The sequence below is a fragment of the Mesitornis unicolor genome, unplaced genomic scaffold (assembly GCF_000695765.1).
Source record: "Mesitornis unicolor isolate BGI_N332 unplaced genomic scaffold, ASM69576v1 scaffold35807, whole genome shotgun sequence".
Taxonomy (NCBI): domain Eukaryota; kingdom Metazoa; phylum Chordata; class Aves; order Mesitornithiformes; family Mesitornithidae; genus Mesitornis; species Mesitornis unicolor.
The window spans coordinates 40,821-67,786 of NW_010199029.1; the positions used below are offsets into that span (position 1 = coordinate 40,821).

The 26,966-nt window shown below is 39.0% G+C and overlaps 1 protein-coding gene across 1 annotated transcript in view; it reads right to left on the reverse strand.

Annotated features, from left to right (window-relative positions):
- Positions 1–26,537, reverse strand: part of AIM1 (absent in melanoma 1) — a 40,373-nt gene extending 13,836 nt beyond the window's left edge. The window contains exons 1-15 of the mRNA XM_010189338.1: positions 25,054–26,537; positions 18,135–19,596; positions 17,872–18,048; positions 15,390–15,437; positions 15,167–15,285; positions 13,643–13,805; positions 12,527–12,666; positions 9,706–9,832; positions 9,345–9,380; positions 8,694–8,836; positions 8,321–8,447; positions 8,083–8,228; positions 2,262–2,388; positions 2,041–2,073; positions 209–318 (exon numbers count right to left, since the gene is read on the reverse strand). Of these exons, the coding sequence (XP_010187640.1) occupies positions 209–318; positions 2,041–2,073; positions 2,262–2,388; positions 8,083–8,228; positions 8,321–8,447; positions 8,694–8,836; positions 9,345–9,380; positions 9,706–9,832; positions 12,527–12,666; positions 13,643–13,805; positions 15,167–15,285; positions 15,390–15,437; positions 17,872–18,048; positions 18,135–19,596; positions 25,054–25,805 (3,710 nt within the window). The 5' untranslated portion in view covers positions 25,806–26,537. The remainder of the gene's footprint in view (positions 1–208; positions 319–2,040; positions 2,074–2,261; positions 2,389–8,082; positions 8,229–8,320; positions 8,448–8,693; positions 8,837–9,344; positions 9,381–9,705; positions 9,833–12,526; positions 12,667–13,642; positions 13,806–15,166; positions 15,286–15,389; positions 15,438–17,871; positions 18,049–18,134; positions 19,597–25,053) is intronic.
- Positions 26,538–26,966: the final 429 nt, after the last annotated feature.

Consider the following 26,966-nt stretch of genomic DNA (forward strand, 5'->3'; position numbering starts at 1 on the left):
TTTCCCAGTCTTCAGCAAGAGCTACCGACAGAAACATTATTCACAATGTTTTGTCCTGACAAGCTAAAGATCAATGTGTAAGCTGCAAAACATTGTTCTCTCTAAGTTCCCATATATGAAACCACTTCAAGTGTTTGAAAGCTGGCGGCTTTTTAAAAAAACTTTTACCATTTTAGAGATTTTGCAATATCCATCCAATATAACTTACCTGCCATCTAAAATTTTTGAAGACTTCACAGCAAATGAATCAATACAGCTTGCATTTTTTTCAAATACTTGGCAGTTACCCTTGAATTCAGGCTCTGAAAATAACTGGACCTTTAAAAAGTTATAAACACATTTTAAAACAATTCATTCTTCAACCGTCGGTAACATGTCTCTACCATTACTTCTATAACTAGATTAAAACATACTTAAAACACCTAGACTTTCTCAGTTACATATATTTTTTGTTACCTCTTCAGTGTTGTAATCCTCATTCAAGACAGTAAGGTAACAATAGCAAATATCACTTCTGGCCTGTAAATCACTCAGTAACATACAAAACAATTAAAACAACACTAACAAAGATTGTCCCTTGGACTAACTGCTGGAGATTTTTAAATTCCCACAGAATGGCCAGAATAGGCACATCGTAAGTAAAGGGCCATAACTGGTTTTGGCTTAGGTTATTAATTCATTTAATCTCCAAAACATATACTCTTCCAACTAAATGAAAACTATCCGTCTCTCAGAACATAAATGGTGCATAATCCTGGCAAAATACCGGGACAGCATGCCAACAGTCATGGTACATTCCCAGGGTAGATGGGTTTTATGTGCCTGTAGCAGCTACAGTTACAGTCATGTCAGTTCTTTCTCTGCTCGGAGCAGAGAGCATACATCATCACCCAGAGTCTTTTGTACTTGTTAAAAAGACAAAAAAAAAAATCTAAGCAGCAAACCTGCTAATTTGGTTAGAGGATAATTAACCCTGATCACACAGAAGTCATTCGCATTATCACATGCCTACCAGCTTTATTCACTCTTAACAGAGATGCGAGTGTGGGCATGTACAGCGTTCTCCAAAGAGGAACGTGCTGAGGAGGGATGCAGTCTGTTGACTCCAAGCCATTACTTCTTTGTTTCCTTAGGATAAGGTCTTAATAGGCACGCAATATACAGACACAAATATTTTTTCATGCACATAGCTGAAAACAAGCAGTCCTGAGATTTTTATTCCCCATAGTTTATACATTATCCCTATGCAGGAGATTTCAGTGAGGCATGCTACTAATGAGGAATGCAAAATGAGACAGCTAAGACTTTTCTCTTTAGTTTTCAGTTCCATATCATGCTCACCATTTTTACTGAAATTAAAAGTAATTTTGTACATAGACAAACATGAAAAGGTTCAGAATTATGAAAGGATGAAAAAAGCTGTCAAAACTACGTATTAGCACTTGCACATAGGAGACAGTCCAACATAAAAATATGTTAACTCATTGAACAGACAAGTTCTCCCTGCCATTTCCTTCTCCTAGTTATTGACACAGATGGCATTAACTTTTAAGCACATCTCAGCAGTATTTGTGAGTGAAGAAGATTCCCTTAAAGAACAACCACCATCAGCAGAACTACTAACCAAATAACTAGGTTCAAAAGGAATTAAGTCATAACTGTACCATGAACAACAGCACCTAACTTGTAGAGCCCCCACCTCAGGAACAGAATAGAGGTGCCTGCACCTCTGCATAGAGAGCTGCAGGCTCCAGCTCCTGAGAACAATCACCAACACCCCAAAACAGCTGAATCAAAACACTGCTGTGCCTTGAGAAAGTTCTGATGGCAGCTGTGTATGAAATCTCACCTTCCCTGGGTCTTGATGTGCCTTACTTTAGAAGTTTAGAAAGCAGCCTTCCTTACCTTTCCTTCTCACTCTGACTAAGCAATCATATGTGCAAATACCTGGGTGTTACACTAGATGAAAAGCCATTTCTTTATTTATACATGTTACATACACCACACAGCATGTTTCGTGCACTTAGGGAAGTGTCTTACCTTGACTTTACCCCTTTCACTTCCACCAATATCCTGCAAAAGTTTGGAGGGGGGGGGAAAAATGGAAAAAAATATTGTAAACAGTGATAAAATAACAAACATACAGAAGTTTACTATTAATTATTGTTTAAAGTACATAAATAAACTGAATTTGACAGAAAAAGTATAGTTCCAAATACTTCAGAGAAACTTGCAAAACAAGTATAAAATGAACTCCTTACCATAATGATGGGTTGAACTGAAGATATTTTGCAGTTCTTTCCCCTCCATGCCTCAATGCTGGGATACAGCCCTTTAGCCAGTATATACTGCTCCCCCGTGAACTCAGGATTCTCATAAGCCACCCACCTAAGAGAGACAGAAGAGGGTGATGGGTAGAAGTCACACTACTCCAAAATACAAACGTGTATATTCCTTACTCTCTTCATGTAAGAACAAAAAAAAATTCTCAACTGCTGAACTGTGATGCTATTAAAACTCTAAACAAACCTGTGTGTATCTGATACTCCAAAACCCATACAAATTTCACTTCCTATCACCCTACTATGCTGATATGAATCAGAGTGAATTAGCTAAAGCAGACCACAAGTTCAAATACATCATCTAGTAGGTATCTTGAAAGTTGTCTCCAGTAAAAGTATTTTGAGTTTTTGAATTCTGTTGTTTTATCTAGATCAAGTTCTTCTCTAGGAAAACATTTATTTTTAAAATAAAATTAACTTTCAGAGTCATCTGGCAGTAAAGATAGGAATACTGATTTTTAATGATGCCCGTACCGACAGTTCAGTCGTGTGTAAGCAAACACACCCCAGCAGAAAGCCGAGATGCCACAACATGCATATATGGTAATAGGAGCAGGCTGTTCCCATAATTACATTCTGGTTCTTTTTCAAACTCATCTTCTAAAAGATGGAGGGGGTGTGGTTTGAGTGCTGATAGTAACTGGCCACAGTGACAGCTGAGTTCCACTAATTCTGCTAATGCAGGGCTCAGGACATCCTGCTGGCTCCCGGTTCTACAGGATAATCTTCTACTCACAGACAACCAACTTTCAGTTTTAGCCAATGCGTAACTAGTGCATGTTTGGTTATGTCAAAAACCACTTTCAGTGCAGTCTTCTTACACAGTTTCAACACTAACAAAAAATTCCACATCATAAAAGAGTAAAATGACACTGAATTCAAAATTTGTGGTGGAGGCTAACTCTCACTGCCTAAATTCACCACAAAATGATCTATGTGTGTCAAGCAACTGGATTCTATTAAACTGCAGTTTTATTCCAAGAACAAATGCCAGAGTCTCTGCAGATATAAGAAGTATAACTTCAAACTGAAATGAAGCTGCATCAATATGTACGTGCTGAGAGTGTGAACTCCGTATTATTTGTCCATGGCAAGTAATCATATAGTGATTCAAATTTATCACTACTCACATCTCTGGGTTTGCCTCAGATATCATCAATTATTCTAACCTGTTATGCACTAATTACTTAAGGCATATTTCAAGGCACATTTCAAAATCACCTCATAGTAATTCATCAAGGAGACATCGGTATGTACAATAAATTGAGCAGACAGTTCAAATGTCTCAGGTGTGTCTGTATCTGTATGCCACATATACCAAAAGCTGTGAAAATGAGGTTTCCTTCACCAATTTCTTCAGCAGACATCCGCTAGATTTTTTCAATGCACAACTGCAGGAAGTCTGCATAGAAGTCAGTCAGATTAAAGAAGTGTTTCTGATGTTAAGTGAATGATAAACCATGACAGATGCCTTCCTAAGAATCTCTTGATAGCAGTTACGTCGTTTCCCCTCATCTAAAAAGAGGACTGAGTACAGAAATAATCAACATATCTCACTTTAAGCATGTGTTTATGTTGAAATCAATGGGATCTAAATAAGTACCACTCTCCCACACAGGTCAGCCCATGCAGTTAGAGAGTTTCTAGAATCAAGGCATAACCCTTGAACCACTTGTGCTTTGGTTGAATATTTGTGCTTTTCCACTGCATTCAGAAGCCCGTACAAGCTGCTGTGAGAGCAGTAATAACAGCATCAAGGACAGGCAGCTGCATTCAGTACCAGCTAAATCTGTCAGACCTCAAGACTAGGAAGGAGCACTGCCTTAATCCAACTTCTGACTGACAGAAAGGCCTGGAGAGCAAGACACCGCCTTTGTAACTGAGCAAGAGTCACATCCCAGCTGCCAGGCACCACAAGCACTGAAGTACTGCTCTGCAGCACGGCAACAACAACCCTGCCCCACAGGGAGCGAGTTCTCCTGACACAACACCTTTTGTAACCCCCAGCCCCACAAATTGCCTAAGTCAGGCTGAGCAACAGCCTCAACCCAAGTTGCTGGCAGGGTGGTGCTGGAGACCTTGCCTCCTCTGCACCATTCATGCCCTTGGAACTGGAGATGTAGAGAAAAGTGTCATTTACATATTTTTAGTACTATTACACACATAGTATCTTTCCCCAAAGCCTTCTATATGTGATGTCTCGGAAATGCAGCTCCAAACAGAGCCTGGAAGAACGGTCATGAGAAGAAATGAGAACTTGCCAAAAAATCAGCTTTGCCCATAGTTATCCCAGGATTCATCTTACCTAACTTTATCTTTTAAAACACTGGACATTCCTCATCACATATACTCTTCCTAACATTAGCTGAGAGGGGTAATTCCCCTTTTTTGCATTGCTCAGACTCATCTTAGGATAGGAGAAATTACTTCAGTCTTTGAAGGACCTTGTCTCTCAGCTATGGGAGAAATGGCAACACTGTCATTAAACTAAATGCCATAGTGTAAAAAGTAAGCTTTCAGGCACAGCATTCCTTCAGGTCTGAAACAGAATCAACAATCTTTAAATCTTAAATATTGCATGGAGACAACAGGTTTAAATTGGCCTATGCCTGCTAATCAGAGCGACCACAAGGGGCCAAGGAGTTAACTGGCACTTGCAGACTTGTAGCACGATTAACAGAGAGGATAAGGTAAAAAACAGTAAAATTCTGTTTATAGGCAAGAAAGAAAACAGGTTCTTCATCATACCCCTTTGTGCTTGTGACTCCTAGCATCCCATAGACCTGGGAATAATTTCATGACTCTTTGAAAAGCTTTTTTTGAACCTCAGCTCAGCAATGGAGGGAAGTGGAGGCTTTGTTTGAAACGTCCCCCCAGGTACCCAAGGGCTCTTGCCCCTTTCAGCTCCCAGGGGAGGTTTGTGTCATCAGTTTCACCCCTGTTACCTTCTCGAGTGCATTTGGATTGAATTTATTACATTCTGGCTCCCATATCTGCACTACTCATCACCTAATGATTTCCTTAATAACACTCTTCATATGTACACTAGAAACAGCCAAATCTGCACTGTGGACTAATTACTTGAAAATTAGGGGAAAACCAGGCTGATTATGGACCACAGTAAAACAAACACCTACATAAAAAGAACCAAGTCTGGAAAAGTTCTCCCACCAAGTTCAGAAAGGATCAACTACAAGACAGGGGATTTTTCAGCATTTTTGGCAAATGTTTTTGTGTGTTTATGGATAAAGAAAAGGCTCATTTCAAACACGCAATTCCTGTGATTTTGATCAACATTAAATACAAGCTTGAAGAGTTTTTAAGCAGAGAGGAAATAAAAATCATAGAGCAGTTATTTTAGTACTTGCTTAAACTTGTAAACAGTGTTACCTGTTGCTAGTAAACACTTCCATTTTCCACCACTTAAAATTCTGCCAATTTGGAAGTAAAGATCAAATCATACTTAAAAGAAGAAAGGCCTCTTCTATTTTCAGGCAGTCTGGATTGCTTTCTCCCACCCCAATGAAAGAAGAATAAAATATCCTTGGCCAGTCTCTGCAGAATGCTCAAGAACAAAACATTTTATTTTTTAGAAGAAGTCAATCCTCATTACCTTAGGGTATTTTTTCCAAAATGTCTTTGCACTGAATTTAGCAAAGACGCTAAAATATTGCTCAGAAATTCTTCAGAAACACAATAGCTGAAAACTTTAATGCAGCTAGCACTCAATTACCCCCAAATGGAATAGTCACTTCCCAGACGCAGAGCTGGGCTGTCTTCAGCATACAGTTTAGCTTAGAACTCGTTCAGTAGTATCTGCGCTCTGCAGCGTCAGGCTTTCTTTTCTTTGATATACCCTTTAAATTACAGAGCAATCAAATTAATTATGTGGGAAATACAGATTATCTGTTATCTCTCTGCTATGACTGTCTGCCCCAGATACCTGTAGTTAGAAAATTGCTATGAAAGGTTCAGGGCTTCTTACATTTTTCACCTTTTTTTTTAATGAAGTATTTTCAGTATGATACCAGGAAGGTTACTTCAAAATATTATGACAAGCATTTATTGGATCTGTCACAGTTCACTATGACATCATATACATTACAGTCTAAACAGCTCAGGAAATTGCTCAATGGATTATTCACTGCTCTATGATTGATTTCTTGGAAGGAAAGATATAAAAGTTTTCTACCTGAACAGTTACTTAACACTTAAAATAAAGCATTTTATTACCAAGCATGACTTAATGTGATTCATTCAACCTTTCTGACACATCACCATTTAGTAAGACCACCACCACAAAACTCCCAAACGCTCACAACCTCTTTGGAAACAGAAGGGTTGTACAAGACTGGCAGGAGCAGAGCGCTAGTCTAAACTTTTAAAAGCCTTATTGCTACAAATCACATCTTTCAGACACCACCAGGTGAGATTAGAGGAGCAGCAGCAGAGTCTGTGGGACAAGAGTTTAATCTGTAATGACGTCTGTCCACCTTTACCATCAGAGTATTGGAGTCACTCTTAATTACTAGAATACTCAAACTCAAGTATGATTCCTATCTCAGCTGCAGCAGACATTTACTAGAACAATTGCACAAAGGGCGTGATAGGTAACCCACAATTTGTTTCCCAACCTTCAGAGGCGACGCTTTCCTGTGAATCTCCCTCGCACATTACAGAAGACAAAAAGGCACAGTGGCTTCAAAGGTCACCAGGAAGAAAAAAACCTGCTGTCGCACCATATTCATATAAAAATTAAAAGCATTCCTCTGGAATGCACTGAGCTTGATTTTGCAATCTTTATCCAGACAAAACTTGCAGAGATATGACACAGATAACACACAGAAAGACTCAGGGTGTGGCTTGAAGAGCTTTCAGCAAGTCACCTGCATACCAGGCAGGGAGAGACTCTACATGTCCTACTCTTTTGGTTCTACTACTTTAAGTCATTTTGTGTATTTGGAGACATGATTGCCAATAGTTGTTTGTATTTCCAAAACGTTTTGATGCAATCTAAAAGGCTGCAAAACTCAATCTGCAACTGATATACTGAACAAATCAAACAGCAAAGTCTATCAACGTACCAACTGTGTGTGACAACATATGGCACAAACAGTAAGAGTTGTTAACGCCAGGCAAATGCAAAGTTTTAGGAACTACTGTGTTAAAAAAAAAAAGATAAAAACAATGGCATGGTACTAAAACACTGTTAACCCATAGGATTCACTGCAAAAGCAATGTCATCTTGCAGAAACATTAAAGTCCCCTAATATCAGAGTATGTTAGTAAACATGGTAAGAGTTATCTCCATTTTACACACAGGTGAGAGGAAGAGCAAGGAATTTGCCTCTGGTCAAACACAGGAAGCCTGGAAATTAGTTTCAAATGGGAAAATAGTGTTGTAACAATTTTGTTGTTGAAACCCTTGAAAAAAATGCAGCCACGACATCAAGCTATTTCTACCTCTCTGATGAAATGTCACCTCATACTTTCATACTTTGTGTATCAGTAAGTCAGTATTTTCTAGGACCATCTGATCTTCTTGTGAGAAGAAAACCAATCTACTATAGATATTCACAAAAACTTTACTTTTCACATTCTGCAGTCAAGGGCAGAAAATTTTATCTTTTATCTATCACAGATTTGGAAGTCAGAGTGCTGAAAAACATCTGCAAATACCATCAAATTCTAAAAAGAATAGTACATTTAAAATTAAACAGTGATTAAAAGTATCACCTACACGCCACTTAGCACATTTATAGACTGTGTCCTCAGCCCGTATCCAGTATCTTTCAAATTGGAAATAATTCCTAACACATTAATATTGGAACCCTTCGATCCAAAGTCTTTTTCACTGTACATTATCATATGGGAGCTTGTGAAGTCCTGTGAAAACAAAGAAAAGCATCATTAGGAAAACGCATTAGTGACGTCTCGGTGCACTCAGGAGATGCCTACTACACGTTCTCGGAACTTACACCAACAATTGGTCGCAATGACTGCAACTCTTCATCATAGCCACCCCAGTCTGTCCAATCCCGATACGCTCCTTCTTCCAGTAAGTACTGATGTCCTTCAAACCCAGGCTTCTCATAAGCGACCCAACTAAACAACAACAACAGAGTCTGCATGTGAAAATGAACAACTGCCAATCCATGCTGTTTTCAGGCAGATAAGAGATGTGTGAAATTTGTTCTTTTGCTGTGAATATTTACAAATTTAACCCAGGTATATATCTAAACGCCAAAATAGAGAGAAAACAGCTACTGAAATGGTCCACAGCAGTTTCCAGTCTGTGGAGTTACTGCTTCAGCTGAAGAGAACACATTGCTGGTGTTTTCCCACACTTACACTCCTCCCAGTACTTTCATGGATCCCACTGATGTAATCGGAAGTCTTATCTTTTCTTCTGATTCCTCGTCATCAAGCATAAAGATCTCTGACTCTATTTCCATATGTCTCCCTTCAAAGAACGGCTTCTCATAAATGATAACCTGTAGCAGAAGTGAAGTAAAAGAAAAGTTGCAGAGAGCACGGTAAGTTCTGACAACAGCTAGTTTCTTCTGCATGGGCACACAGAGGGAGAAGGCAAGGTTATGAAACTAATTAGTAAGATCTCTATTCTCTTCAAGAGGTCTTTCCCTTAGGGATGCAACATGAGGGCTTGAATGCTCATTACCCATCTGCATTATCCAGACAGCTGTTAATACTGTCATGTGTGTACACACTGGATGCATAAATTTCCTGTGTGACCTAGTCTAGGTGATCCTGCTCTGGCAGGGGGGTTGGACTGGATGATCTTTCGAGGTCCCTTCCAACTCCTAACATTCTGTGATTCTGTAAATGTGACAGAAATTACAGTTTCATGATGTAGTCACATACAGCAGGAACAGTCACTAAACCATCAGCAGCTGGTACATGATCAAGATATATTTATCTACCCACATGCAGTTCATGTGTTATAAAATACCTTCAGACAATCAAATAAACATTGACTTTTACCTTTGGCTCTGCACTGAATTCAACTTTGCGACCACCCTGTTAAAAAAAAAAAAGAGAGGAAAAAAAGAAAAAAAATAAGTTGCCTAAACTTACTTAACTTATAGGCAAGTCATCAACTCTTCATAAAAAGACAGAATTAAGATGGAACCTTCCTTGAAGAACACAAATGAACATTAAAAAGCAAATTAAAGGCAGAAAAGGATGCAATCATATGTTGAAAGTTCCAGAATTTTATAGACTAAAAATTTTATTTTTTAAAGAGTTACATTTTTATGAGTCTTGAAAAATCAAGCCACCATAAGGCATTATTTCTAACATATAAACACAGGTCATGTAACTTGCAAGTATAATGGTATTTTACCATTTTCAAGGGCCTCATGGACCTAATGTAGGCTTCCTTCTTCTCCCAGAATGCTAAGTTAGGATATTCACCAGGCTCCAACATTAAAGGGACTCCCTGGAAACCAGGTTCTTCATAAATGAGCCATCTAAAGGTAGGGGGGTCAGAGGAAGAAAACAAAAGATAAAAACCCCAGAACATTTCTGACCAGTAAAGAACAAGATAATATGCTGGCTTTAGAGAAGACATCATTGTACCCTTAATAAAACTTTGTTTCTTTACCATCAAAATTGCCAACTACAAGCTGGCATACCAGCAAACTTCTGTGTCTGTGCAGGAATCACCAATAATGCAAGTCACTACAACAAACAGAATTTGACTCTGTCCTACCTGAGGTCAATCCAAGTTTTAGACTGAAGTTTCAAAACTTAAGGTTACTCTCTATTATTCTTACAACAGTTTTACAATATGTAGAACCAATTTTCAAGAAGTTGAAAGTTCTCTACTAAACTAGACATGGTTTTGCTGCAAATTCTGTTCAACAGAGAATTCTAAACTTGTGTTATTTACTAAGATGCAGAAAAAACTAAAAACCCCTTAGAAATCTACTTCCTCATGGTTTGAATCTGCTCATCAATCTGCTTTGAAGAAAATATTCCTGACTGGGACAGCAATAGCTATTTTCCAAAGCTTTTTCAAGAAAATCTTAGCCAGTACTCACTCACTGGAAACAAAGAAACATACTGCTCATCTCTGCGTAAGGAAGGCATTGTATTTCTTCCAGTTAAATTTACTGATCTCTCAGAAGAGCAGCATGGAGCAGTACAAAACACCTACTAAACAGGAACGCTTTACGCAGCCAATCCTTTAATTGTGTATAACAACGGACAAATGTGGCGATATCAGAAAGATTTTAAAATAATCCATCACTCTATCATGCTTAAAGGGCAGATTCCAAGCTGATACAAACTGGCACAAGCTGGTATAGTTTCATTGCATTCATACAGTTCCAAGAAACAGACAAGGACCTCAGTTTTATTGCTGTCTATAGCTGAAAGTTTGATAACGGTGTGTCCGTCCTGCGGTCACAATGCTCAGTAAGCCCTCAACTTCACTGCAAGAATTTAAACACACGGAAGACCAAGGAGAGAGTCCAATCAGAAGATAAAGGTGCATTGACTCACCTTCCTTGGCAGCTTCTAGTAAATAACAATTAACCATGAACACTGAAACCCTAAGAAGATACAACCGCACCCACATGGCAAGGTGACTCAGAATCACAGCCTCCCTCATCCGCCAATTCAGTGAATTACAACACGCCTCTGAACTACAGGAAATAAAAACCCCTGCAACATGCCAAAAAGCAGCAACAATTTACTGAATTTCTCATGCAAGCAATTGGCAGAAGCAACTTCTTTCTACACTAGACTCATGAACTGACATCTGAGAAAGCTTATTTTTCAATTACCTATTTCGTTTCCTGGTGCAAATATTAGTCTACCATCCCTCAAGGGATCCAAATGCAACAGAGAGAAATCAAGACTGGAAGAGTTTACACAGACTTGGTGCAAAAAATGCTGACACACTGATGCACAATAAGGACCAGTCTGAGGGATGTGCACAGGCTCTGCTTCCTTTCCAAAAACTTTTCATTTCACTGTTCACAGAGTGAGGGACAGAAATAAAGTGGAGAGGTAGATGAAGACAATTAATAATCAACCTCCAAATAACATATCTGATTTCATTACTCTTGGAGGACATGTAGTTCAGATTAAGCTCGCAGTTCAACAGAAATAACCTCCTGTCAGAGAACCAACTACTTGGACATCTTAAAATGTTGTTGTATATCCAAGTGCGTAAAGATTCAAGCAGAAAAAATACCCTTTACCTAACAACTAAACACCTCGTCCACCATGTAGCATGTTTGAATACATCTTTGCAGTGGTATGTAACACTTGCCTTTTGTTGACCAGTTTTTGATAGTTAAATAGACCATTTGCAGCAAGGCAAATGCTACCAGTGCCCAAACACAACATGGTCAACAGGTAACCACCACCGTCTGCACACCCTGGAAAATGTTCTGCATGACCCAACATCATTGCAAGTGGCTCCACTCTCTCCCTTTTTCTGAAAGCAGCCTCCCTCTTCTGCATACTTTCCCCAGTACTACTTTTGAGTCATATTTTCAGTACTGATTTATGAGTTTGTTTATTAAGTTATCAAAACTTAATTGGTACAGTGTCTGGTTTGTTCCGTAGAGGTCTCCTTCCTCACAAAAGCTTGCTGAGTTCATGACATATATTACACTCATACAATAGATATTTTCAGGTGATACACGTCCTACACAACACCATAAAAACACTGACTGACATGCACTGTGAAATACAAGAATGCTTTCCAAAGCCAACACATGACACTAAGTCTTATTTTGTAACACAAGGGTTTGAAAATGTTCTTCTTTTAGTACATTTTCAAATTTAGAGGAAAGCAAGTAGGAAATGTGGTCTTATCATAACAGTTCATTCTCCCACTCTCACTTAGAATGTTTGCCTCAAAAAGAGCACGAGAAACAAACTCATTCCATTGTGTACAAATACACATGGGTTACTCTGTCTTTACTACAAGCAAGCAGAAGAAAAACTGGCTTTAACAAAACACTTTAAGAGGTCAGCCTCTCCAAGGGTGAAGCATTAGAATGATGTACTAACACTAGTCAACAAATACTACCAAACTATAGGTCTGGGATAAATATAGCCTGCTTGCATGTCTGATAGGTGTAACCAATGGTTTAAAGCAAATTCCTTTCATAGCAGCACACGTTCAAACAGAACTACACACTTACATGCCCCAGTGTACTTTTATAGAACAAGTCTTCTGCGTGGTGCCGAATACCCCTGTTTCTTCAGTGTCATCAAAAAAGGAAGTCACGATTCCTAACCCTTCAGGTTCTGTATACAAATCAATTCGGGAAACCCTGTAATCCTGAAAAAAGAAGATTGCCAGAATCACTTAATCTGTGTTGCAAGTTCTGTAATTAATGTGGATAACTAAATACATTTTAAAACACCTATTTTAAATTGTTTCCCCTCTGCCAATTACTACTGCTTTTAGATGCCTATAAGAATAGTATAATTAGGCCAGTTTGCCTGTCTATAGACCAAGACAGTCAGTCAATCTCTAATCAACACTTACATTGTTTACTTTCTGTCATCTGGGAATGCATATTCTTTCATCGATCAACCTCTCCTCTACCAAATTAAATTCTAGCATAACACAAAGCAAGCCATTCTTGAAGAGAATTGCAATTTAAACAAAAATTGTAGTCACAAGCAATATATATTCCTCTTTTTTTCTTTTCTTAGTCAAATAACTTCATAGCTCACACTTGTTTTGGCAACATGCAAAGCTAACTACTTAATGGTAGGCTAAAAGTGCATGCAGGAGGGCTGTTCCACCATGTATGAAACTCCATGGTAAGTTTCTGCATACAGGACTATTTTTCAAGTATCAGACAAGGTTTGGTGCTTGACACTAAAGTTCACATTGACTGTAAATTTGGTTTATATTTAAAAAAAAAAAAAGGGAAAACCACACACACATATGCTTTTAAAAATATGAGTCTGTGAAACTACTGATGGTTTTCTAGGGTGCTTTTCCTCAGACACTGTCCAGGCTAAAAAGTATATGCTTTACATAGCATTCTGGAGGTTATCCTAATGAAAAACATTAAGTTTTCCTCCTGCCCTGTCCTTCAAGTGGTTGTTACCATAATCCCCATTGTGTAAAACCTCCACATTTATTCTGTGATTAAACAAGAAATTCACTGTGGAATATTGTTCCATGCATTTACAACTCACGTTACACTTGTGTCCCAATACACCAATCACTCTTTGAATCAGTATAAAACATCACCAAACATTAAGACCTATACAAAATTTTCTTTGCTTCTATTACTTGCCTTAACAACATGTCTTATTGAACCAATCACTGCAGGCTTTAGAGAGTTAGATTCATTTTGCTCTTCAGAAGTACCTGTACCCCAAATATCTGGGAGTTCCAGCTCTCCTTCTTCCAGGGGAATAGAAGGGCCTTCAAAATTTGGTTTCTCATACAATATCCAGCTTAAAATAAAAAAAATAAATCTCATTTTAATGGTGCTTTATCAAGGTTGCAAAAATCATGCTTCCATTTAACAAATCATTTCACAAGAAGTATTATTTCCAGACTCTCCTCGCCACCCCAGTACAGCTTATTGGCCCAAAACTGCTGATGTAAGCCACTTGTGGTCTCTGTGATCCTTTCAAAAGCAATGATAAAAACAAAGACGCCTATAGCTGACTTTGTAATTTCATCAAAAACTCCACCACCCTTTTAAATCGATGATTTGGGGCAGCAAGGCTACTGTCTGTGAATACCAGACTTTTGCATGAGATACTAATCTGAACCAATTTGTAGGTCACAAAATGTTGACACTGCAGACTGCTGTGTCATGTATAAACAGAGAAGATACTTGGATCCTGTGAACACCAGGCTAGAGTTCCACAGCGGCTGGTACAGATATGCCAAAGGATAAGACAGCTCAGAAGACAAGCACAACTTTATTTTAAACAGCAAGTCTGAATATATAACTAGATAAAAAACTGTATCTATCTGCAAATATAAAACCCTCCCCTGGAGCTCTCATTTGAAAGGAGGAAAAAAAAAACTGCAACAATCCCCTAATCCACGTGAGAAAAGAAGACCTAGTTCACACAGATCAAAATATTTTCATTCCAGTTTTCTGAAGCTAAACAGCAATCAGTGTGCTTCCCCATATCTCCTACTGCAGCTAGTCCTTGTTTCTGCATCTTCCTATCATATCTTTACTTTTGAGAACCTGCTATTTGACTCTGTTATAGCCTGGCCACAACTTAACTCACCATGCCATCCATGCCAATAACGGCTGTTTTGTTAATGCTACAAAGGACGTAGGAGATCAACTTGTTTTGAATAACTCTTAGGCAATCTGGCTTTCAGAGAAAAATTCCATCTGGACTCATCAAAGAAACAGTCAACTATCTTTACAGCACCATCTTACAGCTTTGGACATGGAATTAGTCTTCTGCATCCAAACCCATGCCAGACCTGGCTTTAAAATCCTTTGCTAGCCTTTTAGTCCAACCCAAATTCTGTGCAAGAACCCATAAAGGGGAGGGGAGTCAGAGGGCAGCAAAGCTGTACAGAATCTGCCATTTCATCCCACCTATATGCCTGGTGAAATGCTGCACTCCTCCAGACGGTAACACTCACTCAATTTGTCAGCGGAATAGGTTCCCCAGTCCAGAACTTCCTATTGCAGGTGGTAAAAGGGCACATTTCTTGCTCACAGGTGTCTACCCTACACTGCCATTTGCAAGGCAGACTTACTGTGAATTACATGCTGATTCCATTTCAAATGATTTTTTGATAGACTAATGATAAATAGTAAAAACTGATCTCTTACCATCCTCTGATAACTTTAACTAAAATTGTTGGTGACAGAACCCAAGAAGTGCAATCCAGAACATCATGGAAAACTTCAATACCATTTTCTTGATAGTCTGATTCACAGTATATCACCAGCTGTGATAAGAAACAGAACAAACCAAACACCAACAACATATACTCGTATCTTGCTATACTTTAAATATAGAGAGGAACACTGAAGATCATAAAACTGATCTTACCTTGCCTGGTCTGGGATTTATTTTACTTTGCCCATTTCTTGAAAGTGCCTAATAGACAATAGGGAGAGAAAAGTCACAAAAACCCAAACCAAAAATGTATTCAATAAAGATGCTTAGCTATAAAAAAAAAGAGCTAGTGAAACAAAATTAAAATTAGTCTGAATAGTAAAAAGCTGATAATGCTTCAACTACACCTACTTACTCCTTCAATTCCTTTCTTCTCCTGAAGGGCAGCATCTTGCCACAAATGTACAAATTTACACTCCTGGGGTGTTTCTTTTGTAGTTTTTAATTTTTTTTTAATCTCTGAATTATCATCTCACCGAAGATATTATAATTCTAACCTCAGATTTGAAATGCTTTAAAATCCTTCTGATCAGCTTCTTAAATATCCCAGGAGTTTCATACCAAGAGACTGCTTAAAAAATTGTCTTTAATAAAGTACACGCTCTACAATAATAAAGATATTAATGAAAGTTTAAATGTCCAGTAACCATAAAACCTGTAATCATTTTGAAGGAATACATGAAAAGTCAAGATAAGTTTCTTCAAAAGCATGAGACTGTGCAATAAGTGATAGACTAAAAATGCATATATCATCTAAAAAAAGTTTAAGTCAGTGGCAAATTACATGATGTAGAATATATGGGAAAGTTGTGGCTGCATCACCTCATCTTAAAGCAAATAAAGCAAGCCTTGCAATTATGTCTTTGGTTTCCTAGCACGGACAGGAGTTCTCACTGTGGGACAGGGTCCTGCTCTTCTAGGAAGAATTCATACAAACAACAGATCATGCTCCTCAATATGTTGCAGCCTAAGATAACCAGCAACACACGCATGGTATTAGTTAGCACGCAGGGCAGGCAGTAGTCTCAGGACAGAGCTCCTTACCACCACCAGATTTTTGTAGGGATCATCAAGACACTTTGAAGCATAACTGGCTTTTTAGCCTGTGCTTCAATTCCAGTTAGAACTTGCTCTGTGTTTTAAGGAATGTCAAAGTCATTGTTTTGGGCTGCCCTTACTCTTTTCCTCCACACCACCCATGCACCATTTAATCACCATTCTCTTAGTCAGTGGGAGATGCACAGCAGGTACACACCATACAGATGTTTTCAGTTCCTAACCTGAGCAAGACACTTCATAGGCAGCCACAGTGCTGCAGAAGTCCTGGAACCCTACAGAGCCTAACGGGCTTCTCCCAAGAGCAGTCTTATGTGTGTATATACCCTCTTGACATACCAGGTCTCCACACTACTGAAAAACTGAAACCCACTCAGAGACAACAGTTTAAATGGCAAAAAATAAAAATCAGTACTTGTCATTTAACTTTAAACTCAGGTTTTGAGTTTAAAGCAGGACCACGCAGAGTAACAAAGCCTTTTTAACTGGCAGCGTAAGTCTATACCACTGCAAATAAAATTCGTAATCTTCACCCTCACACTAAATAAAGAACTTCCCATGAGAGAAAAATCTACATCCTCAAAATTGCAAGGTGAAGAAGAAAGGAGTTACTTCTACTACCACCTCACCCCTTTTAGTAGAACTGTAGCAGCAGATAACCATTAACTTTGGAAAAGTGTTTCTCAAACTTCTGATATGCTGCTTCAATTCCACAGATCCCATTAATGTGACTATTAAACTTTGGAGAATACATGTCTTCCCAGGGTTCTTTTATCTCCTGATTATAGTTTTCATCTCAGGTAACAGTAAGGGTCCACATCAACACAAATAAGCAGGTACTGTGGGACATCATTTTGATTCACCACAGGTTCATCATTTTGAAACAGAAACTGCAAAGTTCTCCTACATTACAGCAAAGTTGCCTTGAAAGGAAAACGTAGGTCTGCCTTCATTCAGGACGAGCAGATGCTCATAATCAGACAAAAGGACAGCTCTTCACTGTAATAGCACTTTCAACAGTGACTACTATCCAGTTCTCAAAGTATTATTAAAGAATATGCATTTTCTATCAAATGCATGGGAATACCGGAAACCAAAACAGAAGGCTAAAAAAAAAAAGTGTGCCGTCACTCATTTAACAGTGCAATGGCTGAACATCTTGCTGGAAGAGAAGAGCTATTACTGGCAACAGAGGAAGCAGGCACAAGTTTTCTGAAGTTCACAGAAAGCATTCTACTAATTCACAGTAAAAAATAAAGTTAACATGAGATTTGTTTCAAAATAATACAAAATCAAGTGACGTCATATTCAAACATACACTTTCAATTCATATTTGTGAAGAATCTCAAACTAAGGGCACCATGAAGAAATGCAATCATGTTAATAGATGCCATCTCATTTTCATGTGTAGCCAAAATCAGATGAAACTGGTACCATACCTACATTCATCTTTATGTATCTGTAATCTATCTATGACCCTATGAGGGGAAACAAAACAAAACAATGTATGCACATCATCTATAGATAAAATAAAAACTGAACAACTTTCCAGGCAGATGTTAAACAACACGGTACTTACATCCACATCTAACAAACCAGCGGGAACATTTGATTCATATCTGCTTGTCCCTAACCAGCCAGAAAAGCCTTTCTCTGGGTTCCCATAGTTGGGCATTTGTAAACTTAGTTCTTTTTTTGCACTATCTCCTTGCATGTACTTCTCCACAAAACTCGGAAACTTCATATCTGAAAGAGACTGAATTGGAAAAATCAAAATTAGCAGTCATTCAGCAGGCAGACAAAATTTTACATGGTTGCATTTCATGAATGATCTTTTATTACCTCAGATTTTTGAGCCATGCCAAATGGCCCAGAAGCATCCTGTTGTAAAAGAGGCATCCCTGAGGAGTCAGCTGTAAAAGCTGTTGTGGTGTTATTTACTGAGGTGACAGAAGGATTAAAAAATTTTTCTTTAGATGTAGAAGACAGCAAGCTTGAGAAGAGGGAGCTTTTTTCAATCCGGGATCTCTTAATTTCACCATCTGTACTATCAGTGTTCTCTTTTCCATTTATTTCCTGAGGAAAGGCAGGTTCCTCTCTATTACACGATTGCAGGGCTTTGAATATGATACTTTGCTCTGTTGATGCACGCTTGGGCCTGACCCTGGCTATCGTTTCCAGGCTTTGCATTTTAATTTGTTGGGCCGGTAACAGATCCTGTGTTTTTTCTCTCCTCAGTCCCAAACCAAAAGTAAACACACTTGGATCAAATACTTTCTCTAAGTTGTCTTCATGAATGGGAGGCATTGCAAAGTGGGGTGCTGGTGACTTGGGAAGTTTTGACCTTTTCTTCTTCTGGGGCAAACACACCGAGCTGTCCAAGTTTTTGATTGTTTCAGCGAACTTCTTCATGTCAGATGGGGAATCAGAAATGCTGTCATCTTCAGCAGATCCATTACAAGTTTTGCCTGGGCTATTCTGTGCACTGATGTCATGCCCAGATATCAATACACCGTCTTGACTGCCATCCTCGTACTGCAGTCCTGCAAGGCTCAAATCTCCTGGCTTTGCCTTCTGATCTCCATTTTCCATCTTCTCAAATTCTGATCCAGAAACCTGATGAGATGGTAGAGGATATTTATCATCATTGCAAGGTGATAAAACCTCCGTGTTTGGCAGCATCTTGTCTTCAATTCTGCTGAATTCTGAGCTTGCGTTATCTCTCTGGTAGGAAGTATCTTGAGCATTTTCACTTTTACCAGACAAGTGCAAAGGCAGTTTAAAAGGTGAACTTTCTTTTTTAGCTGTGGTTAATTGGGGATCGGGTTGCTTCAGAGAGACACTACCAGCTTCGACTTTGCCACTCTGGTTAAAAAGGGATATTGCAGCTTTTACTTTAAGTTCTGTTGTCCTCCCAACATCCTCAGAAGAGGCAGAGCCTTCATCTTTGCCTTTTAATTCTGCAGTGCTTTCTTGCTCTGGTGTGCCATTCTCCAATAACTTCTGGCGACTGCTTTGCTTACCTAACATTTTCTCAGGCTGTTCACTTTCCTTAGGTTGTTTTCCAAACTTCAGCTTTGCTCTGCCAACAAACGTGCTTGGTACAGTACTGTTTTTTGAAGCGGGGATGTCAGTAGGTCTCTGGTTCTGGTTAGCGCATTTATTTTCAAACAAGGAAATTTTGTTGGCAATGTTGCTGTTAGTTTTATTAACTGGTTTTTCAAGAGTATCCTGCTCATTTTCTAAACTGTCTTGATTCGTAGTTGCTTTAAAATTCAGCTCTACATTCTTTGGTTTGGCTGGGCTATAGGAGGCAAAGTGATACAGAATTAGATCTTTGATTAATCTTGGAAAAACTTGGAACAATTTTTAAAAGTAACATTTTCCCACAGTCATATTAAGTTTTGGTACCTCCAGGAATTAACTAAAAATTGAGTAACCACATGAATGACAAAAAAATTTAAAACACTAAATAAGGAGAATGCATTTCAAACATGCACGTAGTTCTTTAATACTCAGTAAAACAAACAACACAGCAGCCTACAGCATCTGCAATTGAGGCAGTGAACTTAACTACTTATGACTGACAGGTATTAACATTTAATAGTAAGTAGGCAGAATAAATTACACTCATGCAATTCCCTACAGAGTTTAGGAAACAAATCCCAATTCATTAAGGTGATAATGAGTTGGTTAACATTTGAATATACCTCTCCAACAAGTTTTGAAGACATCTGCCTGGATTCTTTGCAGCCCTTACACTGCAGAAGCAACCTTAAATAGACTGAAAGACCTCTTCTGGCCTCAGTAGTGCTGGTGGCAAATGCAACTGTCCCTAGTCACTGCATCACCACTTGGCTAAGTGCATACCACATACCTTCCTTCAAGTAAAGTCAGCTACCAATTTAAATTGTGTAAACTAACCCTGCTGATTTTACAAGAATCGAATTAGGAAACACTTACAGAAACATCCCCATCAGAGTGGAAAATCATGTACAAGTACAGAGCACATAGTACTCATGTACTATGACAGAAGGCTGATTACATGCAGCTGAGGCTTTTAAGCTTTCCTCTGAATGCCTATGTCCAGGAAAAATTATTTGTCCATGTCGCTTGCTACTGCAGGAACAGTATGAACAGCTGTGAAGATGCAAGGCACGTGTCTTCAAAACTTATCAGTAAGATATAAGGAGTGCCAAACAGCTCCCTATCACCTCAAAGGCACGCCTGTTCTCCAAAGGGAAGCACAGAGACATTTGGCAGTGGGAGAAAAGGCAGAAAGTGTACTATGCGAAAACAAACAATGGTGGGAGATAAAAGAAACCAGCTTGTAGTAATGAACTCCAAGGCCTCAAATGCTCTATCAGTCAGTGCATGATTCTGGTACTTCAGTGCTTGCTTCTTTTTTGCCTACAAAAACTGTGTTCACTGAGCTCTCAGACAGCTCCTCAGCCCAAGAAAGAAGGGTGAAAGTTAACATGAACAACCCAAAAACTGAGACCAGTACTTTCTCTCTTTCCTCAAGAAATCCAGCCCAAGAAATTAAATCCTACTAAAGCAAGACTCTCCATTGTACAAGCTTCTTTTCTTGGGAAAAGCATGAGGAACAAACTTACTGAAATAACAGAAGAAATCCAACACCAGCTGCCTGAGAATCTACACAGAACGCAACTGTTAAAATCACCGTGTCTTTTCAGAGGAGATTTCCCAATAGTGTTCACTGTAACAACCAGCCTGCTCATGCTGGTTCACAACTGGAAGGTTCTTATGAGGAAACTCCAATAAAAAAGGAAACAGTAAGCCTAAAACTGACTGGCCATACTTCAGATTGGAGCTAATAAAACACACTTGGGAAATTTAAGTCTAGAAACAGAAAAAGTATTACTGAAAGGGTGAAAGCAGGGAGGGAAATATCGCACAGCATAAAATTAAATATATTTAGACCCTGCTTTTCATTCCCAGTATGACTGTTTTTCCTGAACTTTTCAAAGTTAAATTGTTCTATGATTTTTCTTTTTGGAAAACAAGTATAAGTTGCAAGGGATCTCTAAAAGTCAGCTAGTCCAACTTCCTGCTCAAAACAGAGACGGCTCAAAAGCTAGATCAAGCTGCTGAAAGCTTTGTCTTACCAAGTTCTGAGTACCTCCAAGGGCTGAGACTTCATAACCTTACTAGGGAAGCATTGCAGCAGGTCAGCCACTGTCACCGTGAGTTATTTTTGCCTTATACCCCATTTAAACTTCAGTGGTGCAACCACAGTCGTTGTCCCTTCACTGCACACCTCAGGAACAAATCTGTCTCTGCCTTCTTTATAATACCTCTATAGGGAGCGAGAGATGATTGTGCTCCATCCACACCCTTCTCTCAGCTGTACAAAACAAGCTGCTTCAGCTTCTCCTCATACATGGTATGCTCCAGTGCCATCATCAACTCTGTGGCTCACCACTGGACTCACACCAATTTAAGAACATTTCTCTTGTACCAGAAGTAAAGAGTTGGAAGAGTGAGGGGTACAACTCGATACAATGCCCCCAGACATAGCCTCATGAACACCAAGTATCTTCTCCTTTGGCCAGCTGGCTGTGGTCCTACCAGTGTAGCCTAGTACACGCTTAGCCTTCATCTGCTACAAGGATGCACTACTAGTACATGCCGAATTTGCTGTTCACCAGGACCGTTCATGTCCTTTTCTGGTCAGAAAAAGGCACTTATCCTCAAGAGGTAACACTAATGGCCTGGTTATCTTAACAGACTCATTTCCATACCATCCTTTTGTCAGCCTGTCACTTGCACTACTATGTGCATTTCAACATAACATGTATCTTCCTAATAAAATCCATCTTTCCCTGTAAGCCTTGACACAAACAAGTGCAATGGTTAACACAGATTGTTATCAGTCACTCCTAAAATCTGTTTTAAATGAACAGCTAACACCTCAAAGGTATAGTTTCAAGCTTTGCAAATTTACACAGAAACAACCACTTCAGCACTTTGTATTTTACATTCTGCAGTATTTCTGCACAGCAGCAGTAGCAACAAAACAGCTGAGACTGAAAAGCAATGGAAAGCTCAGCCCTGGAGCTCCAACCACTACATCTGGCCTCCTCTAACTGATCTTTTCATTACACTTTTTTCCACAGTAAGAAATACTGATTTTAAATACAGCCAAAAGATCTGTCTTATTGCAAGAACTGAGTTTCCAAGTTTGTTTAAAAGGAGGAGATGTTGTTTGAGTATCCTTTAAGCCTCCCCTCTAGTATGGGGGGAAACCACTGAAGGATGGATTCACTTAAAAATACAAGCACTTTCTTACTAACAGCCCAGTGTGGCTGATGCCTACCACTCGTTGCTGATCTGTAATGCCAGAAACAAGCAGGCACAAGAAGAATCATAATGATATCCTTTCTCTTTGGCTACACCTCGCAGCTAACCTGTGGAAGCAAGCAGTTCAACCTCTCCCAATACAGTCATAAATGGAAGGTGAGTCACACAGCTGAAGCATCCTGCCCAAACGACCATGTCAAGCACGTAACTGATGCCAAAAAACACTGATGCCAAACCATCAGATTAAGGTAAACAAAGAAAAATGGCATGTTAACAGAGCAGAATAATTCAGCAAGTGGGAATAAATGCAAAGGCAACTACAAAACCATGTCTAAACATCAAATATGACAACCTAAGCCAAGCTTTTCGCTAAGCACATCAAAGTAACTGCTGCCTGAGGTTTCATTTGCTGATTAAGATGTATCATCAACCTCAGTTTAGTCTCAAATCTAGTAGTTTTCCTTTCAAAAGCTAGAAGCAAAGTTGCCTGTGACTTCCAGGTTGCCCAGTATACAGACATAAAAGGAGAAAAGAGAGGAAATACTATCATTACCTGCAGGTAACCAGCAAAACTAACTTCTTTTAAAACCGTTTCTAAAGAACCTTCCAGAATTGGCACAACATCATTACATTACACATTGCTAACTGAAAACTACTTTGAATAAACAAAATCCATCTTGTAGGAGGCAGACAAGTCTGTGAGTGAATGAGTATTTCTTCAACCTGAAAGGGATACATTTGAAATATCTAACAATATTTTTTTAGTATTTGAAAATGGCAAAGTTATCTGTTCTCTAGTTCAAAGCAATAGCAAGAGAACAAAAACTACACCTTCTAGTAACAGCACCATCTCTTCTCTTCGCACTTTACAGCAGCCTAATCCACATCCAGGTTTACAGTTCATGTGTTCTGGTGAACGACTACAAATTATACCAGGTAATCGGACCATAACAATTTGTCTGGCTAACGAAACTCGTACTGTGCAATGGCAGCTATCAGATGCATCAGGAATCCTGCATGCAACACGGCAGCCTCCACCCAGGGCTAAAGTTCCTATAGCAGTAGATAAGGCCAAGACACAGAGTGCCACACACCCCACAAAATCAGGGGAAACAGATGAGACTGTTTATTTATTAAATCTGTCAGAAAGGATACTTGTCTACTACTTTATGAGTACAGCAGAAGATAATTCACTGTACAGCAAGCCAAGGAGAGATACCCAGAAAAACAAATCCATCTACACAAGCACTTGTAACTTCATCAACACTAATGTCAGTGACACAAAGAAAAAAATGAAAGCTACCATTCCTTTGAAGTTGTAAAGATACAAAACTTCAGAGTTTATGATCTGTGACCTATATGGCCAGATGGCAAAGCATCACCATGTACAAAACCACTACAGTTTAACTTTCAGTACTAGGTGGTTTTACCTCAGTTACGAATGAACAAATCAGGTGTAAAGTATTATAAACTGCACAAAGGAAACTGTTCCTAATGCTCCTATACTTCTCAGATGTGGGAAGCATAATTGGAAACATACAGTGTGTTTCTTAAGCCATAATGTTGAACTTTCACATCCCTCTAACACAACTGAATGACAGTTCTGAACACCTGGTGTACCTCAGGTGGACCTATAGGTTTCAATGTACTCTGACACCTATAAATGCATGTACAGAATGAGGAAACCAGCAGCGCATAGTGCCTAGCTGTGATAATCAAACAACAAACGTTATAAATTTAGTAAAATTATTCACTGTAGAAGAGAATGTAATAAAACACAGAAAATCAATCTCTGGACTCATACTAGTGTTTAGCATAAAACCAAATCCTGCAAACTAATTTATGCATAATTCTGCAAACGCTGATGTTACTCACATGCATAAAAATGTAAATTATTCATCCCCCGCATACTTACAAAAGCAACTGGAGTGTGATTTATCATACCATTTGAAGGATCAAGTTCTACATTGTATTTCTTCATAAAATAATAGCAGAACTTACATTGCTTCAAAGAACAAATGAAACATATTCCTTATGCAAAGATTTTCATATATGAAATCTTTAACCACATTCTCGGTTGATTACAGATGGCAAAACTACATTAAGGTCAATGACATCTGAGCTAATCTGAGCAACAAATGGGGGCACTGCTGATAATGACAGAGCAGCTTTTACATATGTTAAATTATCCCACATAATGGAACTGACATACAAAGAAATTCCCTATCCATAAAAAAAAGGAAAAACTAATCTTTTATAACACATGTAAACTACTGTGTTTGTTAAGTGGTAACTAACTCAAATAAAAAGGCAGCTCTTAACTGAAAATAATCTAGATAGGTAACAGATGCATAGTTACTGCTCCTGTGGAATCCTAAACACAAATACAGGCAAAATACAGCTGCAGTGCTAAGGTAAACTAGTTTATGTTACTTACAGGCTAATCTTTGTCATGACCGTTCTAGAAGCATCCAAACTCTTCAGTTTTGAGCTGTCTAAATCAGAATTCATCTGTCTCTCAGCTGGCATACACAGGTCTCCATTTTTAATCCCATCAGTAGGCAAGAAAGCTCTTCCATCCGAACCATTACCATGCTTTGCTGCCTTGGTCTCATTTCTGCCTTCAGCAACCACCATGGCAGTGTCTTCTGTCTTACTGGCCAAAGAAACTTTGGAAGACTCCAAGCTGTCTTCCCCAAGAGCCACAGGTATAGTTCCCTTCTCCACCGAAGTTCTTTTCGTCACTGGGTTGCTCTCTGGTGATGCTAAAGGTTGCCTTTTTGAGGAGTAATCTTTTACCTGTCCCTTCAAACCAGTAGGGGAAATGGGGACAGCGTCCGACTGATTCTTTTTATATGATCTTCTCCTTGCAGGGGTTGCGTTTGAGACCTGCTGCTTACTTTTGTCAGCTTCAGCTTTAGATGCCCCTTTGTAAGCAGATCCAACTTTTAGGTCCTGATTACTACCTGAGGAAGAGGAATGCCTTTCAGGAGTCTGTTGAGGAGACTTCACTTTTCTTTCTGAGTTTATTATCTTGTCTGAAAACACCTCAGAAGGGACATCATCCTCAAAAACAGACTCTTCTCTTGCAGTAGTCTCAGTCTGGTTTCTCTCTCCATTTGGAATGTCACCAGATGACTGAGATTTTCTCCTTTTTCCAGATCTTTTATTAGCAGATTTTTTATCCATTGTGTCCGAATCGCTACAATTTGCTTCTGATGTAACAGTCACAGGTTCATTAAGGAGTTCGTCTGTTTTTCTCAGATAGATATCAACTGTTAACACTCTAGCAGAATGTGTGTGTTCACTTGCTGCAGATTCCAACTCGTATGGCAAATCCTTTGGTCTTGCATGCCCAGGCTCCTCAGACACCCACGTGTTCACAAGCTGCTTGTGGCTTAGGATACTCTTTTCTAAGTCTTCACTAGACAAATTTCTCAAGCTTTTTATAAAATCCGGAGTTGTGGAATTATTTATATCTGTGATGGGTTCCTTCTCCAGTCCCAGGCTTTCCACATTCAGGCTACTCTCAAAGAAAGAGTTTTTAATGGTTTCGCTGCTGCCACTCCAATCTGCTGACCACTCACTGTCAGAAGAGACTCCCCTACTACTCCACTCTGAAATGGTATCGTGATACAGTGGTCCTACTTCCCCACTGAAATTATATTCCTGCGTTTCAGAAACAGCACTCACGTTTCTCACTTGCTTCTGTATTTGAGGACCTTCGTATCCTTCATTTACGTGCCTACAGTGTATCAGCTGTGCTCTGTGAGGAGAAACTGACCTCTCCCCTTTCCGATGTGAAGTGTGTTCTAGTGAACTTTTGACATTTTTCCGTTTCCCTGTACCAAACAAGTTTCCAAGTCTTTCCAAAACCGGTTTCTTTTTATTCTCTTCCCTGGAAGACTCTGGAAATTGTGAGGTGGACTATAAAAAACAAACAAACAAACAAGCAAACATTTAGTTAATGTCAAAATTGTTTCTGTAATACATTTGTTTGCATTAGCATTACCTATAAATTAAAAGGACACAGTGAATGGGAACAAAATAGCTTACTGAACAATACTAGATCTTAAAAAAAGAACAACAAAACCAAAACCCTCAAAACTCAATTAAAATTCCAAGATCCTTCTGTATGGTTTTGCCTGTGTTTGTTTACAAGTACGCTCATTTTGCCCTATAATACCAGCGCTGTATGTCCCAAATCTCTAACTTTTGCACAATCAGTTAACATCACCCAAAATAACACTGGAAAATATCCTGGTATCTGCAATATGGGACATACTGCTTGGTCAAAAGTTTCCTTACAAAAACAAGAGTGGAGAGCTTAACTTTTGTCTCCATACTGGC